Below are 25,961 nucleotides of genomic sequence, written 5' to 3'. Positions count from 1 at the left end.
ACTCGCGTGATGTTTTCTGGAGTGGTTGCTGTTGAAGGCCTTCCTGAGCGTGGGTCATCATCAAGGCTTTGTCTGCCACGTTTAAATTCTGCAGCCCACTTCTTTACTGTGGAAAATGAAGGAGCATCATCCCCTAGAGTGGAGACCATGTCAGCATGTATCTGTGTTGGGGACATCCCTTTCTTTTGCAAGTACTTGATGACTGCCCTGTATTCAGTTTTGTCCATTTTACCAAAGGAGCTGTAGTTGAGATAAAACTATTAGTACGTTTGTAGTTCTTGTGTCTATGATTCACTAAATGATTGTCCTCATTGGTGGCAAACACCTGTCTCTACCTGGTGGGGAAAAACCACTCAGGCTGAGACCTTTTCAGCCAACCCTCGTAGAAACGACCTTTTGTTTGACCCAAATATTTGGAACACAATGCCTGTAGTGTAAATAAATGATTTGTAGTAGAATATTGTGGACGGAATCCGGCTTGACATTCAGATATTAATTCGTTAAGTTCAATCCATTTTGTAAGTCGTGACACGATTATTGTTGTGAAGACTTTTCCCATGATATTTAGTAGGGAAATCCCTCTGTCATTTGATGGCTCAGACTCATCTCCGGACTTAAATACAGGCAAGATCATTTCAGTATTCCAGTGTGATGGGAATATGCCCTCATCCAGGATCTTATTAAATAACAGTTTCAGATATAGGGTTATCAGTTCCGATGACCGTTTGTAAAGTTCCGGAGGTACCCCATCTGTACCAGGTGCTTTCCCATTTTTGAGATTAGAAATTGCATTTTTGATTTCTGCTTCAGAAATTTCCTCATCGAGATAGATGTCCTGGTTAGCTAATCCATCACCGTCATGGCATGAATGGTGTTCAAGAAAGTATTTTATATGTTCATCAAAGACAGAGGTCGTTTCGAATTATGTAGGATTCAATAATGTCTTAAGGGAACACTGCCAGTCTTGAGCTTGAATCCATGAGTCATTACCTGTGCGAAATGCTTGTTTTATCCTCTTCCAAAATTCTTTGCAATTTCCATGTTTTGCTGCATAGGCGATCTCGTCTGCTTCTTTCTCATCAAATTCAGCTTTCTTTTTAAAGGCTCTTTTTTATTCTAAGTACTTCCTTCGATTATCGTCACAGCTGAATTTCCTAAATCTGTGAAGGCATCTATATTTAATCATCACCATTACTTTGTCAGAAATATACACATCAGTGAAATGTTGTCTATCACTATTGCTATAAATATATCTTGGCACTTTCAAGAGGGGTATACTAGGCGCAGGTTGGCTTGTCATAAGCTTGATGACGTCACTAAGATGACATGATATAGGGAGGTGATCTCGGTATTACACTCATATTCTAGTAAATAGTTCACTCGATACCAGTATCTACTACTTTCATCTTGTGCGACACTAGACTCCTGAACCATAGTTTCCATCGTTTGCCACGCGGAGATATGTGGTTGTAGATTTTACGTGAAACAACGACAATTCACCTTATTCCAAAGATGTATAAATATAAGCAACAAAACCGTTTCCATGATCACTTGAAATAAAGCATCGGTATAATGATAATGCTGTTCCAGCAAGTTGACTAGCGAGTTTGTTATCACTGTGAAATGATGTTGATGACAGGTATTAGGAGAAAGATTGAGGTATTCTGCTCCACCATGTTGTATAGGACCTAAACGAGTGTTTGTAAAAATGCAATATTACTATTATTGGACTCCTAGAAGGATGTGTGGTTGGGTCAAGTGGTTGAGGTTGAGTGAGTGAGTTTAGTCTTACGCCGAACTATGTCCAGCACTATATTCCAGCTATCTGTAACTAATCCAGCCTAGCATGAGTGAGTCAGTGAGTGAGTATGGTTTTACGTTTTAGCAATATTCCAGAAACATCACGTAGGGGGACGCAAAGAATTGACTTCAAGCAGAGAACTCATGTGGGGAATCGATCCCGGGTTTGGGGACTGACGTGTTATGCCACTAGACTACCCCACAAGGCTACCCCACCGCCCCTACTCCAGTCTGAACCAGACAATCCAGTGTTCAACAGTATGAACTTTGATCTACGTAACTGGGATGTGATGACGTGTCAACCAAGTCTGAGATCCTAACCACCCGATGCCAGCAGTCGCCTCTAGCGACAAACATGGGTTGCTAAAGTGCTGTCGGAAGTAAAACTACTGTTCATTCATATTCATGTGTTCAATTTATGTAGTTGATATGTGAAAGTGTAAAATATCTGTTATGTTCGGATTAACTACACGCTCAGCGGTAGGGAGATAGGAAACATTAATAAAGCACTTCACTGACTAGAGATTAGTGTAGAAATGAACAATGCAGTCTCTTTGAGTCCAAAGAGACTTCTTTTGAACAGACCTTGGCTTTATGCAAATTAGAGTGTGATTATATTGTATTACAAAGGACAACATATGTCATATTTGGGATTTCACTTTCTTAGTAAAGTACAAATTCTAGTACTATTTTTCGGTTGAGTCCCATCCGGGATTCGAACCCGCACCCTCAGAGTCAGGCACCTAATCGCCAGCACACAAAGTCAGCCGCCTAGCCCACTCAGCCACCTCGACTTCCACAAAAATGAAAGTCGGACAACTGGTAGTCTAGACTGCGTACTTTGTGTACCCCTCTGATGAGTGTAAATTGGCACGGCTCCCACGGCCGAAAGCTATGATTACACGATGCCATTTAGAAAGTGGTCAAATGCAACATATGTCATATTTGGGATTTCACTTTCTTAGTAAAGTACAAATTCTAGTACTTTTTTTCGGTTGAGTCCCATGCGGGATTCGAACCCGCACCCTCAGAGTCAGGCACCTAATCGCCAGCACACAAAGTCAGCCGCCTAGCCCGCTCAGCCACCTCGACTTCCACAAAAATGAAAGTCGGACAACTGGTAGTCTAGACTGTACTTTACTAAGAAAGTGAAATCCCAAATATGACATATGTTGCATTTGACCACTTTCTAAATGGCATCGTGTAATCATTACAAAGGACACTTTTGAAATTTTCATTTATACGACAGCTGACGTAAAACAATGTTGAAACTATTAAGGATGCAGCTACCATGGAGTCTCACTGTCACCATAACAAGAAAGACATAAGAGGAGTTGTCTATATTTAACAAATCCAGAACTGGTGTCGCAGATAATGGTTGGGGTCGGGCTGGGGGATATTACCGGCTTATATGACAAGGGGGTACGCGCATTACAACATCGAGAACACGTAGGTTTGGTCTAAAGTAACGTTCATCATGTAGCACACGTGCATTTGTTTCACTGTTAGAACTACTGCGCTTGCCCCTTTGTAATACAAACCAGTAATAGCGATTTGGAACTGTCATCGTTTGTTAAACAACTATTATCCTAGGTTGGATAACATCTGACATTTAAATGTTCAGGTGGCAAGGTAACATTATGAGGATTTCACTTTATTTGATTCACTTTTATGTTTAAAGTGAAATTTATCGGTATGCTTCTTCCACAATGTCAAGTAATGGGATGGGCTGGTGATGGGCTTCTCATGGGCAGAGGGATCAGTCCACTTTCCTTTTGTAGGCACTTATTGGGTAATTTTCTAAGCATGGTTTTTATTGGGCTAGCATTGAAGGTAAGGGATACAAAAGGGCATAATATTTTTTTCTGTAGCCTCTGGGGTCTGACAGCCAAAGGTGAGGGATTCACTTGTTTGTCTGGACTCAGAAATCAGAGTTTTAGGTTTTTCTTTTAGTTTAACAGTTTAGTTTTAGGAAGAATAAAAGTTTGTTTAGATAATATTAAATTGTTAAGTTTTTGTTTTCTTTTGCAAGGGAATATTTTTTGGGGGGAGAGGTATTGAGTTAGGATAAAAATAAAGGGCAGTAGGATAGGTTTTTCGAATGGGGTTTTGATATGTATTTATTGTTATTTAAGATATTTGAAAGAAATATTGATTTTATTGATTGTTGATTTTATTTTGGAGCTGGAAATAAATTTATCTTGTTTACAAAATCTTGTGTTTGGTGTCATTGTGGATTTGAACCCATGAGTCTTTCGGACCTGAGGACCCAAAACAGGATAGTTCTGTTGCACAATGCTAATCAGTAGATGCGACATGTTCAACACTCATGAAAAGCACAAAATATCTTCAAGACGACCATTGTGCCGGTAGGGAGCATGACTATGACTTTGCGTCTATAAATCGCTACCAGATGGTGAAGAGTTTGCGAAATTGTGAACCTATCCAATCCAACCTCTCACAAACACAAGCAACGTCAAGACAAATGTTCAGCTGAGAAAATACGCGGGAACATACAGTTCAGGTAGGAATAGGGCATTGTACCGGATAGTATGTTTGTGGGTGATGCTCCACGTTGGAAGATGTCCTCTTTTGTGCAGATTTAACCGAGGCGTTGAGTATTGTAGCTTCATAAATAACTTTTGAGCAGGAACACATAATGCCATTTAGAAAATAGTCAAATATAACACATGTGATATTGGGAATTATACTTTCTCATTTAAGTACAGACTCTAGTACCTTTGTTTCGATGAGCCCTATCCGTGATTGGAACCCGCATCCGCAGAGTCAGGTACCTAATCGCCAGCACACAGTCATCCGCCCAACCCGTCCAGACAAAAGTACTAGAATCTGTACTTAAATGAGAAAGTGTAATCCCAAGCTGTAACATGTTCGACCGTTTGAGTTGAAGGGTGATGACGGTTCTTTAACTCTTCGTAGATAGAGCGTAATTGCTGAATCGTAGTAAAACTTATCAACCCAAGACCACGCTGGCCGCAGCTGTGTACATAGCGGTCATAATGTCCAGTATGTCTTGTTTACTGATACACATTCTGTCTGTAACTGTGGGTTCATGTCCACTTGACCATGTCACGTCACCTGTAAAGGGTCTGTCATGACTCAACCTCCCTTATCACAGCTGTCATTCAACATGAGTTAATTTATTTGCTGAGTTAATTCTTTTATCCATATGCAAGCATCATCATTATCCTGCTTTTCGAGTAATAGCACAGACAAATGAGTTGATTTCTTCAAACCCGCTGCGATCCGGGTCAGAAGTGGTCTGCAACAACCCATGCTGTTGATTTACTGCTGCTTACTAAACCTTGAGAAAGCCAAGTCGATATTTCATATATATCATAACGATGACGTGGGGTAGCCTAGTGGTCAAAGCGTTCGCTCGTCACGCTGAAGACCCGGGTTCGATTCCCCACATGAGTATAATGTGTGAAGCACATTCCCGGTGTACTCCAAAGTGGTTTTGCTGGAATATTGCTTAATGTGCTATAAAACCTTACTCATTTACTCACTCAACCCTTAAACGGGTACACAATGTGTGAAGTCCATTTCAAGTGTCCCACGCTGTTAGATTGTTGGAATATTGCTTACAACAGCGTAAAACCATACCCACTCATTCATAACGATGCCAGAATGAGATGGTCCTTTGATGACACGGGTGCAATGGAACCATGATTTGACCTGGTATTCTCTTGTTGGCATGGATTACTAAAGAACTTTGCCATATGTTTAAGCGAATAACGTCTAGAAGTATCTAGATGGTCTTATTTCCCACACTCTACAGAAATTATCCCGACCCGTTAAGTCTTGAATGATTTTCAGGTTCCTGAATGCAGTTCAAGACTCATTGTTTCGCGAGATATGTTCTACGATAGGATTGAAGCTTGTAAACACCATAAAAAGACAATAAGACATTTTCCTTCTCGTGAAAATACAGATTTTATTTTCACATAAAAACATTTGTCATGTAATGATTACACAAATTAAAACAAACGACCGGACCAGCCATAGAACCTGTCTTTATGGCTGTCCAAATCAAGCTCATTTGTGGAAGAAATAAAATGACCATTCGTAGGGAAGAATATTGCCACCACGCGGACCTCGCATAAGGTCAAGAGGTCATACTTGTCTTCCATGCTGGTTTTCCTAACGCGGACATAGCGCCCCCTTGGGAATGTGAAACCACCTGTGGTATTGGTGTGAGGGCAGTAGACAGGAGTTGTCTCCCCTGCACCCACGCTTCCAGTCACTGTCCCACAAAAGTCACCTGTTGGGGTCATGCTGGTAGGTGGACTGGTGAGAACATCCACCTCAATGTTTCTCATACGTTCCTCTGTAATAGGAATACAATACTTGCTTCAAATACAACGTTTGGGTTAGTTGTGTCAAAGTGGGAGTGCACTTGTGTTTATATAGACATATATATTCTATATAGGTTGTTCAATATATACTTCTATACAATTTCTATCCGTGAAGAACAATTATAATATTATCTGTCTGCTTTCTGTACAACTGGATTTTCCCCATCTCTTCTTTTAAAATAAACTCAGTTGTTTCCACCTCTGTCTCACCTCTGCCCAGAAGCGTCAACTTCATCATACAGAAAAGTTGCGGCGGGGTAACCTAATGGGTGAAGTGTTCGCTTGTCAGACAGAACTCCGGGTTCGATTGCTGACATGGGCACAGTGTGTGAAGCCTGTTTCAGGTGTACCCCGCCGTGATAGTGTTGGCATATTGCCCCCAAAACAATGCAAAGCTATATTCACTCATTCGTACAATTACTTAGTATGTTAAAGTGTGGGACTCGTCTTAACGCTAATGGTTTCTTGTGGAATGCTGTGGGGGCGTTTTATCCAAGTGCATGTTTAATACAATGCCCTATCCAACGCCCTAGTCTTACCCTGCATGTCGCCCCTGTTGGTGAGGGTCACTTGGTAAATGTTGCAGTCTCTACCCAGGTCCACGTACCAGTAGGGCTGCATGTCACCCACGTCGGTGGAGAAGCAGCTGCCTGCGTAGAAGTTGGTCTGAAAGTTGTTGTCGACTGCGAGGTCAGGTGAGTATGTTTCCCAAATGGATGACGATACTGTGGTCTTGCCACTAGACACCACCGCCATCCACGAGTTGTGAGAAATGGATGCTGCAGATGAGTAGAGGAGATCTGATTTCGCTGCTCGTAATTAGACTGAATCGGGATTAGAACCCACGATCACGTGTATGTATGTATGTATGTATGTATGTATGTATGTATGTATGTATGTATGTATGTATGTATGTATGTATGTATGTATGTATGTATGTATGTATGTATGTATGTATGTATGTATGTATGCATTCACGCAAGCAAGCACGTAAGCACGGATTTATGTATAATTTGCATGCATGTGGGTCTCTCTCTCGTTGCTCTCCCTTTCTATCACACACACACACACACACACACACACACACACACACACACACACACACACACACACACACACACACACACACACACACACACACTGTGCCTGTGCGTATTCATGTCGCATTGTTGTGATTGTTTGTTGTACGATACATCATTGAAAAATAAAATCGCTCCACTGGGAGCAAACACTTGACATACCTTGTGCATACCCAACGGCTACCCCGACGTAGAAAACCACGGCCAACATGATAGCGACTAGTGAGGGATGATGGTGAGAGCTGCGACTTTAAACGTTGCCTGTCCATGCCATTACATAACTTGTACATTCTGTAATCACACTGGTAATACGATTCCCTGAATTAGTTCTATATCGTTATAGCTTTGGTTCATTACAATCTGTGACCGGTCTGTGCATGGATTAATTGAAATTCTAAAGTTATCAGACTGTAATAGTAGCAATGTAAGATACAGGGAGATGTGGGTGTAGAAGATACAGTGTACACCTACTGGGGTTTGTAATTTGAGGTTGACTAATTGGACTGGATATCTCTTAATTTGTTGTCTTCAGAGACTGATTATTCCCTTGTGTTGGTGTTGAGAATTTACTCACAAATATGCAAAAACGGCAAGCTACCCTAAACGAATGTTGCTGTATAAAATTCGTGATTATTTCAAAATAGTTACAAATTGATAGAACTTTTAATAATGTCGTATGTAATAACGCGCACCTTCACACATCACTGAATGCTTTCATAGCAACCTGGGTGAGTTGATTTTACGCCTCATTCATCCATAGTCCAGGTACATGGCGGCGATCTATATATCGAGTCTGGAAAAGACAATGCCCTGATCAACAGTGTGAGCATCGATCTGCGCAAAAGGGACGCGATGACATGTGTCAACCAAGTCACCGACCCTGACCAACCGATCCCGTTATTGGGCTCTTACGACAAGCATGAGTTGTCAATATCAATTCTAACCCGGATCGTCACGGGTCTCTTGAACATGACATCCCTCATCGAAAGGGACACAATTTCTGGAATTATTGAAAATGCGAAAACAATGCATTTCTAAGTTAATTTGATGAAGACTTTACATTATTATAAAGATGTAATCAGTTCCCATTTGGTTCCCCATTAGAGTGGTGTGCATTCATAACATCTTACTTTTACACCCTAGAACTTTGACATGGCTGAACTTAACATACAGCGGATGATGAACACTCAAAAAGATCTATTAACGTCATAGTGCTGTTTGCAGAGAACTCAGAGAACTGAACTGGTCTGTAAAAGATTGATTTCGCATTTAAGCGACGTAGATGGTGACACTGTTTAAAAGCCTCTACACCGAAACGTACCTACTGAAACATTGCCACTGCAATAATACTACTAATAAGTTTCGGTGGGCTTTTGATGAAAGTGAAAACACAACGGTGTCCGGGGAAATTGCAATAGAATTGGTCCCCAGCAACTTATAGCGGACGTAGTAAGGTGATGTTAACAGGTTCAGCAATGAATTTGGTCTTAGACCAACAGATATGTTTAATCAAGAATGGAAAGCTACCTAAGATTCAAGATTCACAATATGAATATTACAGGACCTTTAAAACGTTACTCCAGCCAGGAAAATATTTTACTATTAATTACATATAGTTTAAGAACATTGTTCGTAAAATATCTATTACGTCTGTTTCCTTTAATGAATAATGAGGGTAGAAAAGCCTCTGTCGAGAAAGAAAGTCCATATATGTCCTTGATGTAACGTAGCAATAGAAAATGAAAGTCATTTTACACTGGCATGTCCACGTGATCATGCATTACGACAGAAATATATACCTGACCATTTTCAAGGAAAACAACTCCTGTATGCATGCACATCTTAGTTACAAAATAATAATGAAAATAGCATTGATCAATTGTCTTTGTATATTAGGCATGCACGTGCAAAAAGAGGATCTTCTTTGAACATTAGTTGTATACTCTCAGATATATGTCTAAATATAACACACTGTTCCTATATATGTGTAACTCTTATGTAAATTGGTTGGGGCCTTTCGTACAATAGACATCTTGTGACCTGACGTGCTTTCTTCAGAAGCAGTCATCCTCAGCTGGCGGCATGGGGCATTCGTCAGTTCGGTTATCAGTACGGTTAATTAAGTCTTGTTATCAGTCGCCATCTTGTAAAATACACACAATTCATTGATTATGGGATCATAGTGCTTCATACTATGTCATCTGCTCATCACGTCACCATTGACCTAGATCACCTTTTGAACTAACACAGCCCGTCAAGACATGAGGTCATTTTGTGTGGTATTGGTCTGTCAACTGACTAACATAGATCTGTTTGAATCATGCGGGGAGGAATCCTCTCAATATCAAGCATGGCGAATTGTTCACCTGACGTGTATTTTGTTCGACTGCACGGATTTTGCACTTGCAAGAAAAACGTCGCATAAAGCAATGAATAAATAAACTACTCTTCTCTCATGCTGGCTGGCATCTCATTCTAAACTACTTTGAAAATGATTTGTTTTCTTCCGCCAGTATCAACTCATTGTTGAGCATTTCTACTCAAGGTTGATTGAGCGTTTATGTAGTCGGGGGCTCCGGTCTCGGAGAGAAGAATCGCTTGAAATTCCACACACACACTACAGCACACTTAAGCTTAAACTCATATCATTTCGATGGCATAAATAAACCCATTCAAATTGAAAAGGAGCCCAATTGAGATTAGAGATTCAGAAGCAGAGGAAATCTAGACTTGCTCCATGCTAGCTTAAGCATTGCAGGGAGTGCAAGGTAGTAGGGGAAATAATGTGGTTCAGGAACTGTGAAACAGACGAACACAACAGCTGACATACTGGACTTTCTGGCCCAGCTTCGATTAAGTATGCCCGCATATGTTGCGTAAGACATAAACAAAATCAGCCAGCAACTTCCCATACTGAATACAAAGAACCTCTTCATCAGTACACATCCACACTTCGTCGTAAATAATAAAATCCCTTGCTTATCACGTCATGTTGTTTTCAAAGGTTCATGCAAAAATTTAAGAAATTTCAGAAGACGTGTAATTGTACGCTTGTACGTTCATCTGTATGTAAACAAAACGAGTGAGTGAGTGAGAGAGAGGGGAGGGAGGGGAGGGAGGGAGGAATATGCTGGAATATTGCGAAAAGCGGAGTATAAACCATTTTCTATGACTACCTCAGTCACCGTGAAAACATTGACAGTATGGGTAACTAGACAGGACATTCATGTATTTCAGACTATGTCTACAACTGTCTGTCACAATTTACTTTGTGTTACTTGTTCAGTCACACTTGTAACGAATCACCTAAATTCATAATACAATGAAATGGAGACCGTGATTAGTCTGCAGCGTATATTCCTGTGTGTAAATGAACTCTGTAGGGGACATACCTGCACGTGGCCTGAACATGTCACACTCTCATTTACTACTCGGATACCCGTTTATCACATGCAGATTGCAAATTTGTACAATCGTATTACAGACAAAGCGGAGTCTAGGTAACAGCTGGTAAATTTAACCAGTATTGTTCAAAGTATTTTTTCATGATCGTGTTGATTAAATAATATTGGGCAATGGCACTAATTTATGATGAAGACACGATATTTTGTTGATGCCTCGCATCAAAGGTGTCTTGTACAGGTCTGGTCGGACATTCAAATTGAACGGAACAGGTAATAAGTAGTATATAGAGTCCTGGGCAAAGAACCCCAACTATCTTTGGACGAAAATCACAAAAACGAAATTGAATATTAACTAAATTGTTATTTCGCCATAACATCTCGCAGGTTTTAAATCAACAAACCACACGTTGATTTCAATAACATATTTATTTCAATAATATTTTCTAGGATATCTGTAATAAAATACATGTGAATATTGATTATTAAACTATGATCAAAACCTCCGATTATATGAGGAAAATACACAAGTGTAAATATTTTCATTTGATTATTAAATCACAAGTAATCATTCTCCCCGCGAGAAGAACGAGATCGATATTTCCCGACTTTGCACCCTATATCTGTGAGGTAAGCAAGTGGACTGGGGGTCAGGCTTTGTGGATTGGTTGGCAGGGTGTCACCATAGGACAGCCTGGTCAAGACTGCGTTATTTACAGATCGCCGTCCACAAGATGGAGTGTAGCTTCCACCTAGAAACCCCAGAAACCTTCATGGGTCAAGACATCACCCGTCTATTCACACAGTTTTAGAGATTATTCGGAACAATAATGCAACCGATGTTGCAGTTGCACAAGGACACGATACTGTCTGGATGCAGTGAAGATGCCTCAAAGCCTCCTTGCTCCAAAATGTTCCAACACAAGTCAACGGAGGTAGCGGGTATTTTAAGTTAGATAACTTGTCCCCATGCCCTTTAACATTTATGAACAAAATATGTTTATTTCAATCAAACAGTAATGATAAGTTAATAGATCCAATCCAACCCCAACCCCCTTCCTTTCCCTTGTCCTTGTCTAGTCCAGACTCGATCATTTACAGACCGCCGCCATATAGCAGGAATGTTGCTGAGTGTAGCTTTAAACTAAAATCACTCACTCACTCCCATAATGACTAAAATATCCATAATATTAAAAACTGAATCACGTCACTGACAAAACAAATGCGACATATTTTTTTTACCGAGGAAAAATAACGGAAGCATTAGTTACTTTTGAGTAACCCTTCAGTTTATCACAGGTCTAAAAATGTCGTGGCGCTACAAAAAACGTCTGTAGCGTTACGACAAGTTTAAGAATGGCGTAGCGCTACGAACGTTTAGTGGATCTGGACACAGATACCTTACAAACGATAACGGTAAAACAGTGACACCAAGGGGATATCTGTGAAGAGGTTAGGCTGTAGGTGGGGCCAGGATCCCCAAACAGAGGAAGTACTCCTCGCTGTTACACTGTTCATCCTCCCACTCCCACTGGCCGGCGTCGTTCTGGCTGAGGGCGGCGCAGTTTTCGGGGTGGGTCATGACGGGCATGCTGCTGCAGGTGCCTGTGCCATTTACGAGGGGGGCGGTGAAACCATTAAGGGGAACGACGTCACCTACCAGATATCGCCACTGGACACGGTCAAGAAGATTGGTAACACCAATCCAGTACTCTTGACCTAAAGGACACGAAATATGCAGTAAATACATGTTATTATTTCTGAATAATTTTTGTATACATATTACATCATACAACTAGATAACTATATACAGCTAGACTGATGTTACGAGCAGTCGATCACGATGTGGAGGAACCTAGTAATCGAACAACAGCACATGCTCTGATTCAGTTTCAGCTTACTAAACGCAACTGACAGCTAATCCCAGCCTTTTTCATTGATAATGAAAAAGATTTGAGCTATTTGTTAACTTTGCAAATTGATGGTTACGATTATGTGTTGAACTATGTGTCATGATACTTGAAGACACAATTCAGCTTATTGTAACCAACTAATTTATAGCATTAATATCTATTGTGAATCTGGGTCATGATAAGTTTTAAAAAAACGCTATTTGCGGCGTAAAGCAATATTCATTCATTCATTCATTCCTTGAATGCATACTTTCAGTACTACAAACCAATAAACAAGAGAACGTAACAGCCAAAAGTATTTAAGTTTCATCATTCTGAGCTAAAAATAGTTTTCTTAATTTTTTCATACTTAATATATATCATGAAAAACAGAGTGATGAATTTCCTAAAATCCTTTGTCAGAAACTGCCACATGGTGGTGATTCTCTGGACAAAATGATTTCCAGAATGAAATAGTGACTCAGTGGCATGTAACACTACTGCTAGACTTTATCCAAGTGGAGACACTGGTTGATCAGATAACCGTGAGGCAGAACGACCAAACATTATAAGCTAATTGTGATTTACCTTTTTTGGCGTTGGAAGTCAGAACCATGTTGACAAAGTCGCTCTGGGCTTGTGTTCTGATCATGGCAAGGTCACTCCCCATTATGTTACAGTATTCCTGCAACAAGGACATGCGTCAGTAGTCTTTTAGACTTTAAGAAAAACATAGCGGGAAACTGTCTGAATGAGTATGGTTTTATGCTGCGTATGACAATAATTGAGCAACAGTACGGCGGGGGACATCAGAAATTAGGTTTCACACATTGTATCCATGTGGAGAATCGAACCGGCGTCTTTGGCGTGGCGAGCGAACGTTTTCACCTCTAGGTTACACGACCGCCCCTCGCGGAAAACTGAACATACCGAGGGTTAGCGCCTGAATGGTATTTAAAGCCGCCGAGTGAGTGAGCCAGTTTGGTTTGGCTCATCAGAAGAAAGTCATTACAGTTGAAGGTTAAAGCTATTTACATATTTTGTTAAATCCACAAATAAGGTTCAGAATTTGAGAACTGTCTCATAACCATTTGATAGAGGCCCGGCCATGGGACGCAACTATATGTTTGAATGCCGAACCCTTACCTACTGGGCCACAAAAGTCCCCAGGTCAACCCTAACCCACATCAGTGTATGCTACAGTAGCCGACATACATTGTATTTGTGTAATTGTAACGTTCTGTTAAAGTATGTACATTCTAGATTAAACAAAAAAATGTTAATTCAATAAGACATTCTGGAATAAATACAACATAGTTTCAATCGGAAGACGTGGGTGTTGTTTACCTTGGCTTGGGCATATGTCGTTTGGAATCCGGAGAAGTAGAAGCAATTGTCCCCCAGCTGGAAGTGATTGCAGGGACATTCTGTGGAAGAGTGAGTGAGTTGGGTTTAGTTCTGAGTTTACTAGCGTCATCGTGTTGTCGTGTTTCAACGGGAAAATATGTGGGTCGGCAAACTTTTGAAAGGCATTTAGTGCATTACTGGCCTCGTGCTTGTATTATATTTTCATTCATTAACGATGTTAAACACGTTTTCTTTGCAGTGCCTCTTGTATGTATATATACCCCATTTGATACTGCCTCCTATTCACCTGAAGAAGGAGCAAATAGTCGCTCCTATTCGCGTTATTCACAATAAAGAAACTGACTTCTATAAACCCAGATTTATATATCGTCATTGTGTCAAATGTGTGTGGGTTGTTAATGAACCCTGCATTTGCGATATAATGACGAGAACAAATTATACATTCTTCACTGATATCTGGTTAGGAAAGCATGACACTGATTCAGTGCAAGCATTATGTAGACACCCAAAACTATTATGTGATACTATTTTCATAAACTTCATATGGCTTTGGATACGAAAATAATCATACAAATGCGTGCTTGACTTTGTGGACTGTGCATTTGCAAGGGATTTACGTTATTAAGCAGTAAATCTGAAAGATTTGTTTCCCCCTTGAAACGGTTATCTAGTCGTTAACTGATTGAATAATGGGTTTGCATCACAAACTAAAAACGTGGGAATAACCAGTTGTTCGTGTTCACAGTTACACTCATTGTCAAGGTTCTTCAGTCCAGGGGGTGAGCCGCAGCGTGACACGTTATTCCTATCATACAAAATGTGAGAAGCAAGTTCAGCAGTCTCACTGGTGATCATTCGGGTTGGAACGGGTAGGAAAACATGGAATCGAGTACCAGTATTTACTTACTCGAATCGGAATCGCGTACCGAAAATGAAAGGAATAAAGAGCTTCAGTCAACATCCTGAATATTCTATCACGAGTTGACAGTGATAATCAAGGAACACTTGAGAAAATGACAATAGGACAGTGAAACTGAAGTGAGGCTATTTAATTAATTTACGTCTGTTTAACGAATATAGAGAGTAACACCATTGCCTTATACGTTCCTTGTAAAAACATAACTATAACTTGACTACTCACTGCTCATGCGCAGATAAATTACAGCCGTTAATAAAACAACGGACAATAATGAAGAAAAGAAAAGAAAGGTTGTTATCTGCTCTTATTACAGAGTTCTCTCACTTTATGGGCACTCTATAGGACTCGATTACAGCTTGACCCGACCCGGATTCACTTACCCGAGTACCGTGTACTTGCCTTGCCGCTCTGTGGGTGAAACAACGACGATGAGGTTTAAGTACACGTAAACTGATAGGCAGTTACATATATACGTACGTACAGAGGAGCCGTCTACCACCAACTCAACCAGTTGAAGGACGTCGTTGTCGTCGACGGTGGTGAACTTGTTCAGACGTATGTACCTTCCGATAGGTGTGCCGGCGCAGCAGAAGGTGGTGTTGGAGCCGGCGGCGGGAGGGGTGCTTCCAACCGTGGCGCAAATCTGAGGGGTCCCTCCGAGAGTTGGGTTGTTTTCGTACACCTCGATGATGATGTTGCGAAGACGCTCGGCTGAAAACAGTAGGTGATGTCGTATTCGGCAATATTGATGCAGACTTAAATATTCTGGGTAGGAAAACCAGTGGTTAGATGCTTGAGAAGTAGAGCGGTGAAGACAGAAACCGGGTTTTGTAGTATTACTGAGTCAAACTATGTGTTGTATCTGTTATATATTGACTGTGGGATCAGTTACCTAGCAAACACATGGTGATGAACATGTAACATATACTGTGCTGTGAATCACGTGACCTCCTGCCAAGCAGAAAGTAAATGTAAAACAATAATCAAACGATGGCCATACGCCATGGACGATCCAAATACTATACAAACGTTTCTAATCGGAATCATATCTACTGTTCTGCAGTTCCGATTCCAGTGACTAGGAGAAAGTCTGTTCAACATGTGAACGCACCGGTAACTGCGTGTACCAACCACGGAACCGATCTATGGATCCTGTACTTGGAGTAGTCTCCCTTGGTTTTAGCAGACGACCGTGGCATAGACAAAGAATGTTGAACGCTACGTCTGACAGATTCTCCTATTAAAGAAGGTAATATCTGACAAGTTTAAAAAATTACTGATGTTCAACCTACACAGTGACATAAACATGCATTGAGTGACTCATATTGCGCCACTGTTGGCAGGCATGAAGCAACGGTAGGACGGTGTTGACATCAACGGTTTGTTCAAGAATGAAAGGAAACCAGTCGATAACTCTGAGAAAGTCGGACCAAAGGACACTCCCTTCTCATTTTCTTGTCTGTAACTGCGCGTACGTCATTCAACACGAATCCATACCTTAGAGTATATATAACCATTCAAGGACTGACACTAAAATTCATCTTCCTCCCTAACCATTCCCCTGTAAGTAAGGACAAGTAACTTTAGTCTTTTTGAAAAGGGGACACTGGAGCAGTCTAGTGGTTAAAGCGGTCGCTCGTCACGCCGAAGACCCAGGTTCTATTCCCCACATGGATACAATGGGTGAAGCCAATATCTAGTGACTTCTGCTTTTATATTGCTGGAATATTGCTAGAAGCGGCGGAAAACTATACTCACCCACGCACTCACTACTTAAAGGGTTAGCGAACGATGTGACAAAGTCGGGAAAGGTGAATACATTTTACGAGCGCTTTAGTAGATTGCTATGCATCGCTGCCAATAGCTGTTTTGTATGGGTTGGGCTTTCTATCTAAAGCTTTACCCAGCAGTATTCCACCTGTCTGTCTGTATATAAATGAGTCTGTTCGGGACTATTCAGTGATTGACGTCATGAGCACTGATCTACACAAATGAGATGCGATGATATGTGTAAACCAAGTCAATCCTGTTGGTCGCCTCTCACGACAAGCACGGGTTGCTGAAAAGCAATTCAAACCTGCATATTCACGGGCTGATAACTAATGGTAGTTTGGGGGTTTTTTTCTGAGGCACTATGTTTGCAAACCATTGCGTAAAACAAGTTATTCAAAATTTGTGTACAGTTTGAAATGCAATGGTACAACACACAACACACAGAGTATATAACTGATGATCCTCACTCCGACTTCGGTGTGTTGCTGTCACCGATTTTTCTGCAGGTTTCGAATGTTCATAATCCCAGCTCGTTATTAAATACTAGCTCGAGGTTGACACGCAAAAGGAGCGTTCCACGAGGTTTGTTTGATTTAGTACCCGATTCCCATGAAATATTCCTTCTATTGACCAACATAAACATGTCAATACACACTTACACACAGTCAAAGGTGTCACAGTTCGGAAAGAATTACATCTCGAGACTCACATTTGCATTTTGATTTTTGTTAGCATAAAGCTAAATGCTCATCGCTATATGCTATCCTCCCACTTTAACTGAATAGTCGGTTTTAACTACAGTAACGTTCCAACCCCTACCCATTCTACTTACAACAGCAGTCCGCTCTGTTGGTCATGGTGATAGAGTTGAGGCGGGTGTTGCTGCCCAGGTCGATGTCCATGTAGGGCATTCTATCACCCACAGCAGTTGCGAACGTAGTGTTGTCAGCGACGAAGTCGGTGCCAAATCCGCCATCTACGGCAAACTCTGGACCGTACGTTACGGAGCCGAAGGTGAAGGCCGAGGAAGAAGATACCTGTGACGGGAGGATGGGGATCACCACGCCTGGGGACAAATAATTAGAGGTAAATTACTAATCTGTCTCCCAACTGCTGAACCACATTATTTTCCTTTCCATCCAACCTCTTCTGCACTGCAAGACCTATTTCCAGAAGTGAAGCAAGTCTAGATGTTACGAGTTTTTCATATTTCGAGTTAGAAGGGATAGTTTTCAATTTAATTCACAGCCCCTGAACCACATAACATTCGGTGTAGAACTTTCAAAATGGCCACCGTATTTAAAGTCGGGTCGGAATTGCGAGCAATGTCTGTATTGACACACTGTCTAAGATCATACGAATTCGAAGTTTCAACATGTAATCAAAGCCTTGAAATTGGAAAGAAGATGTTGAAAGTGTTAATTGTAACTTGGGATCGCCATCACTTTACACAGGTGAGGTGCTTTCGATTTCTTTCGACGCACCTGAGATGTTTGTTTCAGGTAACAGGCGCGACCGTAACATATTTAACCGAGCCAGCTCTTATTTAAATAACAATATGTTTATGCAAAAAAGTATCAAAATTACACTTCATAATGTAAAATACATGTAAATCAGAAACGCAGACATCGTTCTGTCGTGTGTAAGTGAGGTGGGGAGCTTTCTGTCGGTGTGACCACCGCATCCTTGAAACTCATAGCTACAGTATTAGGCCACAAGTGAGTAATCATTAGTGAAATTACCAGAGACTTACATGTTGATTTACTCTTGCAAGAATTTTCATTCATTTAGTTCCGGTCGAATTGCTTCCAATACTTAGATAAACAACCTGCATTAGGCATACCAATCAGGATTAGTGTGGCTGTCAGTGGGATAGATACATGGTGCTTAGTGACGTGCCATTCCATAACTAATCCAAGGGAAGATGAAAGAAAATTATGTACACGTAGCTAAGGATGATTTCCAAGATGTTTGCAAAATATCAAAATAAACTGACTTCTTCTCAGTTTATGAAAATTATTCTTGTAACATTTAGTTAGCATGTAAGTCTATGGATATTTCCTTAATGACGACTCACTTATGGCCAACTACTGTAACTCACCATAACGATTCTATTCCCCGATTGACTTAGTGTGTGAGTATGATGTTACGTCTCTTTTTGCAATATTTCAATATTATCACGGCGATGGACCCCCGAAATGAGAACCCATTTGAAAAATGTTACCCTGATCTGCGGTGTGACAAGCGAACGCTTCAACCACAAGGCCAACTCACAGTCCTCATTATCACACATGAATTAGACTTTGATAAATAATCTACAACATCAATGTAATATAGACGATACTTTTAGAGCTGTATCCTAATCTAATGGAAATTCGTTTGATATACATACCTTGAGTCTCGGCAATAACAAATAAAACCCCGAACAGAGCAAACGGCAACATTGTGGAAGGACGAAAGAAAGCACTTCTGTTAGTTAGCGTAACCACTGGTGAATCTATATATATTGTGATGTCTAATCTTACCCAGAATCTCCACGGAACAGATTACTCAAGCTTGAACGGATGTAACCTCCGTTTACCCGGCTGATTCGTTTGATAGTCGAGTGAAATTAAGCTATTATGGATTATCCCTGTCTACTTCGCTCTAGGGATGTGACGGATTATATTTTAAGGTCAATTTCTATGACGGCTTAGATACAAATTGTTTATACATGCATACCCTTTCGACGAGCAAATCTTCTCTGTTTGTTCGGAAACTAATCGTTGATATTGATCACAATGGCCGTAAACTGTCTGTATACATGGCAATTAAAAGAAAAGTTATTCCAGTGAATGTTTTTCTCGCGTTTAGTACCGCATATTTGAACTCTTGTTGACGTGGATTTCATAGTGTGAGGACATGTTGAACATCGTCATGGTACAGATGTGTTAGTTACATAGCTTACTTGTGATGTGTCTGAAACACGAACAATAATGAATGTACGTAATGAGTGGACATAAATACATCAAGACACATTATTCATTAATCGAAGCGTTTACTTCGTACAATGTATTTATGCACATGTCTAAAGATTTCATTAATATTATTTGGCAGAGCAGGGTTGCCGTAGAGAATTGTATCAATGTCTAAGTGAACATTTGATAGTACAAAATCTTGCTTCAGATCAAAACGGCATCTGACAATTTTTGAACATTTGAAAAAGAAATGGTTTGCATCTTCCACTGGAGCCAAATCTCATTTGTTACGCAAGCTGTGTCCGGAAATGATTCCCGTAAAAGGTGGACGTAAATCTATCAGGTAATCAGGAGCTTGCATATTAATAATGTTTAAGAATGTACACAGTTTTCTTTGTGTTCGTCTAATTTTCAATGGTAACTAGTCAGTTTCATTGTATAACCTATAGCTTGAAGCGAATTTAGGCAATCCGGTTATAATTCTTGCTGCTTCAAGTTGAACCATTTCAAGATTATCACAAATAAAGCTAGGACAATTATCCCAGACTTCAGCTGCATATTCTAAAATAGGCCGAACGTACCTTTCATGCATACTAGAGAGAATAAATCTAGGTAACTCGTACTTTAGCGTCCGTAATGAGGAAACAAGTTTTAAAACCCCCAAAAGCACACAGTACACACAGTTAGCTAACTGCCCTCTTTGGGGTATCCCTGGGATGTCTCTGTTGGTTGGATGCATGCCTTGCAAAAAGGATTAATCGCTAACAAACCGCGATGCTTCCATAATAATATTGTTTCCGTTCACATTCACTTACGCCGGTTTGGGATATTTTACTGCCGTTTTACACAGGTCATGCAAAACATGTTTCAATCATGAATAGGATTTTACTTTCGGTTTTACGATAGGTGAAAATCTGCTTGTCTTGATTGAGAACCTAAGTAGAGGAAAAGAAGTGGTTTGTCTTTTCAAACTATAATTCTGTATTCATCTTCAGATGAAACATTTGTTTGTTCACGGAGTAGCAATTGTTTACTAATTAGTGCTGGAGCGACTTATGGAATGACGTGAACGATATCAATGAGCTGGAGAGACTAAACGATATTCATAGGACTTCAGAAAGTATGTTTTTATTGTTATGTTTGTTTAAGAGAAAGGGAAGAGAGACAGAGACAAGAGAGACAGAGACAGGAGAGACTTCATAACATATGTGCAACCCTCTTCTTCAAATTCCTGGATCCGCCCATCATGTAGGGGGTTAATGAAAGCCGATTCTAACCCTTATATTCACGGGTGCTCCCGATAAGACTGTCGACAGTAGACGCACATCATTATGTCCTTTTTTCTACAGCGTTTGTTTGTTTGTTTTGTGTGTTTTTGTTATTTTTCAAGCTGCATGACGGCAGACAGTACATCATGGAGTCTTCAGCGGATAATCCAATGATTGACATTCAACTTTAGAGCTTGATCTCGTCTGCTCCATCTCCCCATCCAACCAGCTGCCACAAAAACTACACACCAGGATCTATCAAATTTACGAGTGTCTGGAAGTAAACGCTGCGTCATTGTGCATTCCTTCACTAGTGGTCAGTTCCGATTTTTGTCCTTGAACCTCGGATAACTGGAAGTTGTTACGTACTACAACTACAACAAATGGGTGCGTGACTGTGTACGGATTCCAGGCTCCAGACATGGTGTTATTACTGTACTAATTCTGAGTGACTCAGTATAGTTTCATCTCGGTTGTAGCAATATCAGCAACCCCAGAAGTGGGCTTCACACATTGGGCAATCGAACCTTGCATGTGAGGAGCGAACTCTTTAACCACTAAGCCGCTCTACTCATTTGAAGTAGATGTGGATAGTGCATGTGTTGCTGATGGTGTTGTACACCGATTTGTAAATGCTGATTGTGGGCTGTCACAGTGAGTGCGCGAATTATATGTCGCCGACACCCGTATTTCTTATTTCTTCTTTCGTCAGTTCTGTGACTGCCTCTCAACAATCAAATAATAAGGAGTTGTACGTGCTACCTGTATCTGACGCCCAGGTAATTCACGAGCTTTTGCCTGTGACGTTAGCACAATTTGAATTCACTTCTTATTGTCATCTGTCAGCCTCAGACGACGGCATACAGACAGATATCAACATTTAATAATGTTGTTATAATTACAGTTACAGACAATAAACAGCTTTTTAAGACAACTCCGTCTCATCAGATTTGTTTCGGACAAGACTCGAACCTGCGACATATACACAGGAGCAGTATTGCAATGTTTGCAACACCTTTTCTTTCACTCCTGTCCAGGTCTCATAGATCCCAACAGCTGGGAACAAAACTTATTCATTCATTCCAACATCTAGGGAAGACTTAAATGAGTTCAACAGTACTTCTCTTTGTTGTTTGATCTGAGCAAGCAATACGCAAGTGAAGTACTAAATGTGTTCAAGAGGGTAAATTGCAAACCTGCAACGTTTTGGAATTAAAAGAGCCTGTAGGGCATCGTGTCATCATTGTGATTAAAACACTTTTCACACAGCAGTGTATGAGATGGTAATGTCAGCCTTCTAGTATCTCTCACACAGCTTGGTTTGGTGTATACCCCTGGGTGACGAGACTGAAAACTGTGGACACTGAAAAGTTGACCAGGGTAATAATTCTCTGCACATTGAACACAGAAAAACACTGTTCGAATGGATTACTGTTGTTGCTGTTGTTGGTGTTGGTGTTGGTATTATGAGTATGCTTACTATTATTCAACATGCTTTGAATCATAGATCAGTCACAAGGCAATGTTGGAGCACGTAATGAAGATCTTTGTTGTCACAATTCTCCTGCTACCATAAGCTGGTTTTCTGCAGAGAAGCCAATGAGGATAATCCTAACATTGCACAAAGAGAGACAACTTTGTAAAACTGAGGACTTTGACATTGGGAAACACAGCATGCTATACAGCTTACATGACCACAAACTACTGGATTCGTCATGATCATTTATTTCCACAATCATCCATTTATACATTCAAACATGAGTGAGACTGTTATGTTTAGCACTGCACATCAAACAGTACCATGCAACATCTTGACATGTCAGCTTGATGTGACAAACTAAGGCAGTTCCATGAGATTACCTCTGAGTTGTGGCCCACAAGATGGGGTATTGTATCAATAAACCAAGATACATATTAATTTATGGCAAATGTGGAATTAGAACTCAGCATCAAGGGATTCTGCCCCAACTTGAGTACAGAACAGCACAGCAGATCGTGTTGACTTCAATACCCAAACACTGAGACAGGCAGAACTAAACACTCTCCAGTTGAAAAGTACCTTCTGTAATCAGCCCATAATGTCAAAGTCATCTCTCTGTAAAACAAAATGAAATCATCATTTCAAACATTTTCTAAAATTTATCATAAAATGTAACAGATATATTATTTCCTGGAGTTATAGCAAAGGCTCTTCTTCATGATAATTCTAGTCCATTTTCATAAATTCAGATTTAATATTTTTTCTGTTCCATAACTTTCAGACTACAATAGAGGCTTCTAAATGAAGATGATTTATTTTTGTTAGTGTATACATAAAACTTTCTGGCAACCACAGCAGACTTGTAGAATGAAATTGGGTTTTATGTAGATCCAAGTTTATTAAGTGAGTGAGAGGATGGTTTGATACCTCTTTGAACAACAATATCAAGGACACCTGAAATGAGCTTCATATATTGTACCCTTGAGGGAATAATCCTGTGTCTTCACATGACAAGTGGACTTCCCCCACCCGCCTCTAAAGATTATTGCAAATTGCTATGTGTGTATCCGCTCCTTTCATTATTATTATTATGTTTTACAGATTAAGATTGATATGCAGCAGAGAGGGTTCGGGTGATCCTGACACAGTGAGTGAGTGAGTGAGTTTTAGTTTTCTACGCCGCACTCAGCAATATTCCAGCTATATGGCGGCGGTCTGTAAATAATCGAGTCTGGACCAGACAATCCAATGATCAACAACATGAGCATCGATCTGCGTACTTGGGAACCGATGACATGTGTCAACCAAGTCAGCTAGCCTGACCACCCGATCCCGTTAGTCGCCTCTTACAACAAGCTGAGTCGCCTTTAATAGCAAGCATGGGTTGCTGAAGGCCTATTCTACCGCGGAACCTTCAGATCCTGACACAGTCAGGCCAGTAAGGCTCATCATTAGCTCAGGGCCCTCGCCCCCTCTACACGCAGCCCAGACAGAGAATGGGACTTCTCCCAGGAAACACTGCCTAGTCGAACCCAACAAGAACTTTCCGGAGAATATGAAGGCTCCCCAACACTGCAGCCTTCTGCATTTCCCACATTGTCATAATGGCTGTGTTCCCGGTGGAGAACCTGGGCACTCTCTTGACCTGCGCCAAGAGATCAGGAGGTACCAAACCAAGGGCATCGAGAACAATGTGGAGTCTGACGACAGTGTACTTGGGATGCAAGCGAGACATTTCAAAGGCAAGGTCCACATATTTATCATGCTTTTCCTGAATCTTGCCAATCACATTGCTGTCAAAAGGGACAGAAAATTCTATGATATAAATAATTTCATTGGTTTTATCAAAAAGGACAAGATCAGGTTTATTGGCAGTAATTCGTCTTAGGCTGTATATTGGCCTAATCCAGAGAAGTTTGAAAGCATCATTTTTGTTATTCATCATTATCATTATTATTATTTTATTTTATTTTTATCCACATATCTTTCTATTTGGGTAGGGGTTGGGGGTGGTTGGTGTCGGCTTTTGTTTAATGCTGAAGTCAGCAATATCCCCGCTCTATGGTGAAATTAAATCTATACAAATGAGATACTGACTACTGAGTATGACTACTCAAATTCATCAGTCCTGTTTTACAGGGGTTGCTAAAGACTAATATTCTAACTCAAATCAGGTTTAGCTGTGTAGTTCACTCACAATATCATTGTAGTCAAGGACATGTTTCCTGATGGCTGAGGTATCTGTCCATGTGATGAAATCCTCCATGTTCCTGCAATAGCAATGTCACAGTGTCACAGTGTTTACATCACATAACAGCATGCCACTTAATGTAGTGGAAGAGGCAGGATGATCCATCAATATCTACCACACTCCCAGGTCCAGACACACCACGTTCATGAAAGCTACCATCCTGATGATGAGTATTATGCTATATACAGAGCAACTTTAGTCAACTCAAATTTCTATACCAACAATCACTGGATCCTGGAGCATCTGGGTGAAACTAAGCAGGGGTTGAATAATGTCATCAAATTCTCGTCAGATGCTTAGTCTTTCTTCTTCAGCTGTTTTAAGTTCGCAAAGTGTTGTAGAATTGATACTCAAGACCTCTATGTTTTATTGACAGATGAGCTGGACAACATGCTCATCAGTGGTCTTACCCATAATGCATTTATAGCATTAGGAACAACACCCGAAAATAAATTAATCATTAGATTATCATCAAAAAACATTTGACATACTGTTCTGGGGCAGTTTTCACACAGTTTTTTATTTTCTTCGACAGTGGGTCACTAGTATTAGTGTGCAGCATGACAGGACAATGTATGTGGTATATTTCATCATGTATGAAACATACTCAGTAATCTTCTTTTTTTAATGTAGTAGACTCAGTAGTAGTGGTCAGGAAGTAAATTGAAATGATTAATTTATCATGGCCATGATACCAATGCACCCACCTTGTGACAAGGAAGGCCGGATCACTGACCACTTCTGGTCCCACACGAATGTCTGAATTGTGTTAAGGAACAAACAGTTCAATGCTATACTCTCTTTATTCCTGTTCTCAGCAGCTGCTGCATATAGGGCACAAGGTTGGTGGTTAGATACCCAGTCATGTCATCACTTGCCCGTCATATAGAAACTGAAATAAATATACCTGATACAGCACATGCAAGTGTTGAAAATGTGGCACATCCAGATTTCTACAGTTTCAAGGAGAGACTGGTGGTATATAATAAGACACAACTCACACAATATAACATAACATAATTAAGAGTCTTTGGGCTCCTCTATATCATATTTTATAAAAACAAGACAAAATTGTGTCTAGGCACACAGATGTCCCGTTCATGTAGGAAGCAATCCCTACACTGAGTGGGCTCTGGTGATTAATTTCTACCAAACAAGTCAACATACATCTATGCAACAGTGAGATGCACACCTTTCCAATGAAATACATGAACAAGCTTAATCAATTCTGTTGAGCAGTTTTTGTGGAGAAGTTGATAGAATTAATCAAACATTTCACTATCATCAGAAAGAAATTCCACAAATTTATCTAAGTTCAAATGTCTCTAAACATACAAAAAACTATAAAATACAAAAACAAATATGATATACACATCTTTTGAGTCTCTATAAAA

At 40.4% G+C, this 25,961-nt stretch overlaps 3 protein-coding genes across 3 annotated transcripts in view; all 3 read right to left on the bottom strand.

Annotated features, from left to right (window-relative positions):
• Window positions 1–5,741: 5,741 nt before the first annotated feature.
• Window positions 5,742–6,941, bottom strand: LOC137273690 (fucolectin-like). The gene is made up of 2 exons (XM_067806489.1): window positions 6,719–6,941; window positions 5,742–6,151 (listed from the first exon to the last, which is right to left on the bottom strand). Exons 1-2 carry the CDS (start codon window positions 6,933–6,935, stop codon window positions 5,802–5,804), a joined length of 567 nt encoding a protein of 188 aa, XP_067662590.1. The 5' UTR covers window positions 6,936–6,941; the 3' UTR covers window positions 5,742–5,801.
• A 5,171-nt stretch (window positions 6,942–12,112) lies between these two features.
• On the bottom strand, window positions 12,113–19,055 carry LOC137271777 (uncharacterized). Its single transcript, XM_067804178.1, has 6 exons — window positions 19,004–19,055; window positions 17,444–17,677; window positions 15,316–15,549; window positions 13,899–13,978; window positions 13,140–13,236; window positions 12,113–12,378 (listed from the first exon to the last, which is right to left on the bottom strand). Exons 1-6 carry the CDS (start codon window positions 19,053–19,055, stop codon window positions 12,113–12,115), a joined length of 963 nt encoding a protein of 320 aa, XP_067660279.1.
• Window positions 19,056–22,545: 3,490 nt separating this feature from the next.
• The window catches only part of LOC137273691 (U3 small nucleolar ribonucleoprotein protein IMP3-like), a 95,787-nt gene continuing 92,371 nt past the window's right edge, over window positions 22,546–25,961 (bottom strand). The window contains exons 5-7 of the mRNA XM_067806490.1: window positions 25,275–25,326; window positions 24,514–24,586; window positions 22,546–22,931 (exon numbers count right to left, since the gene is read on the bottom strand). Of these exons, the coding sequence (XP_067662591.1) occupies window positions 22,905–22,931; window positions 24,514–24,586; window positions 25,275–25,326 (152 nt within the window). The 3' untranslated portion in view covers window positions 22,546–22,904. The remainder of the gene's footprint in view (window positions 22,932–24,513; window positions 24,587–25,274; window positions 25,327–25,961) is intronic.

This window comes from Haliotis asinina, chromosome 2 (assembly GCF_037392515.1).
Source record: "Haliotis asinina isolate JCU_RB_2024 chromosome 2, JCU_Hal_asi_v2, whole genome shotgun sequence".
In the NCBI taxonomy this organism is placed as follows: domain Eukaryota; kingdom Metazoa; phylum Mollusca; class Gastropoda; order Lepetellida; family Haliotidae; genus Haliotis; species Haliotis asinina.
Note: the sequence above shows the minus strand (reverse complement) of the source record. Positions and strands in the feature narration are given on the sequence as shown.

What these genes read in the sequence shown, in the direction of transcription:
- LOC137271777 (XM_067804178.1), bottom strand. Translation starts at nt 19,055, where the DNA reads ATGTTGCCGTTTGCTCTGTTCGGGGTTTTATTTGTTATTGCCGAGACT. An exon ending in TGTTATTGCCGAGACTCAAG is followed by an intron (nt 17,678 to 19,003) that starts GTATGTATATCA and finishes ATTTGTCCCCAG; the next exon opens with GCGTGGTGATCCCCATCCTC. An exon ending in GACTTCCAACGCCAAAAAAG is followed by an intron (nt 12,379 to 13,139) that starts GTAAATCACAAT and finishes CGTGTCCTTTAG; the next exon opens with GTCAAGAGTACTGGATTGGT.
- LOC137273690 (XM_067806489.1), bottom strand. Translation starts at nt 6,935, where the DNA reads ATGGCGGTGGTGTCTAGTGGCAAGACCACAGTATCGTCATCCATTTGG. An exon ending in CAACAGGGGCGACATGCAGG is followed by an intron (nt 6,152 to 6,718) that starts GTAAGACTAGGG and finishes TTCCTATTACAG; the next exon opens with AGGAACGTATGAGAAACATT.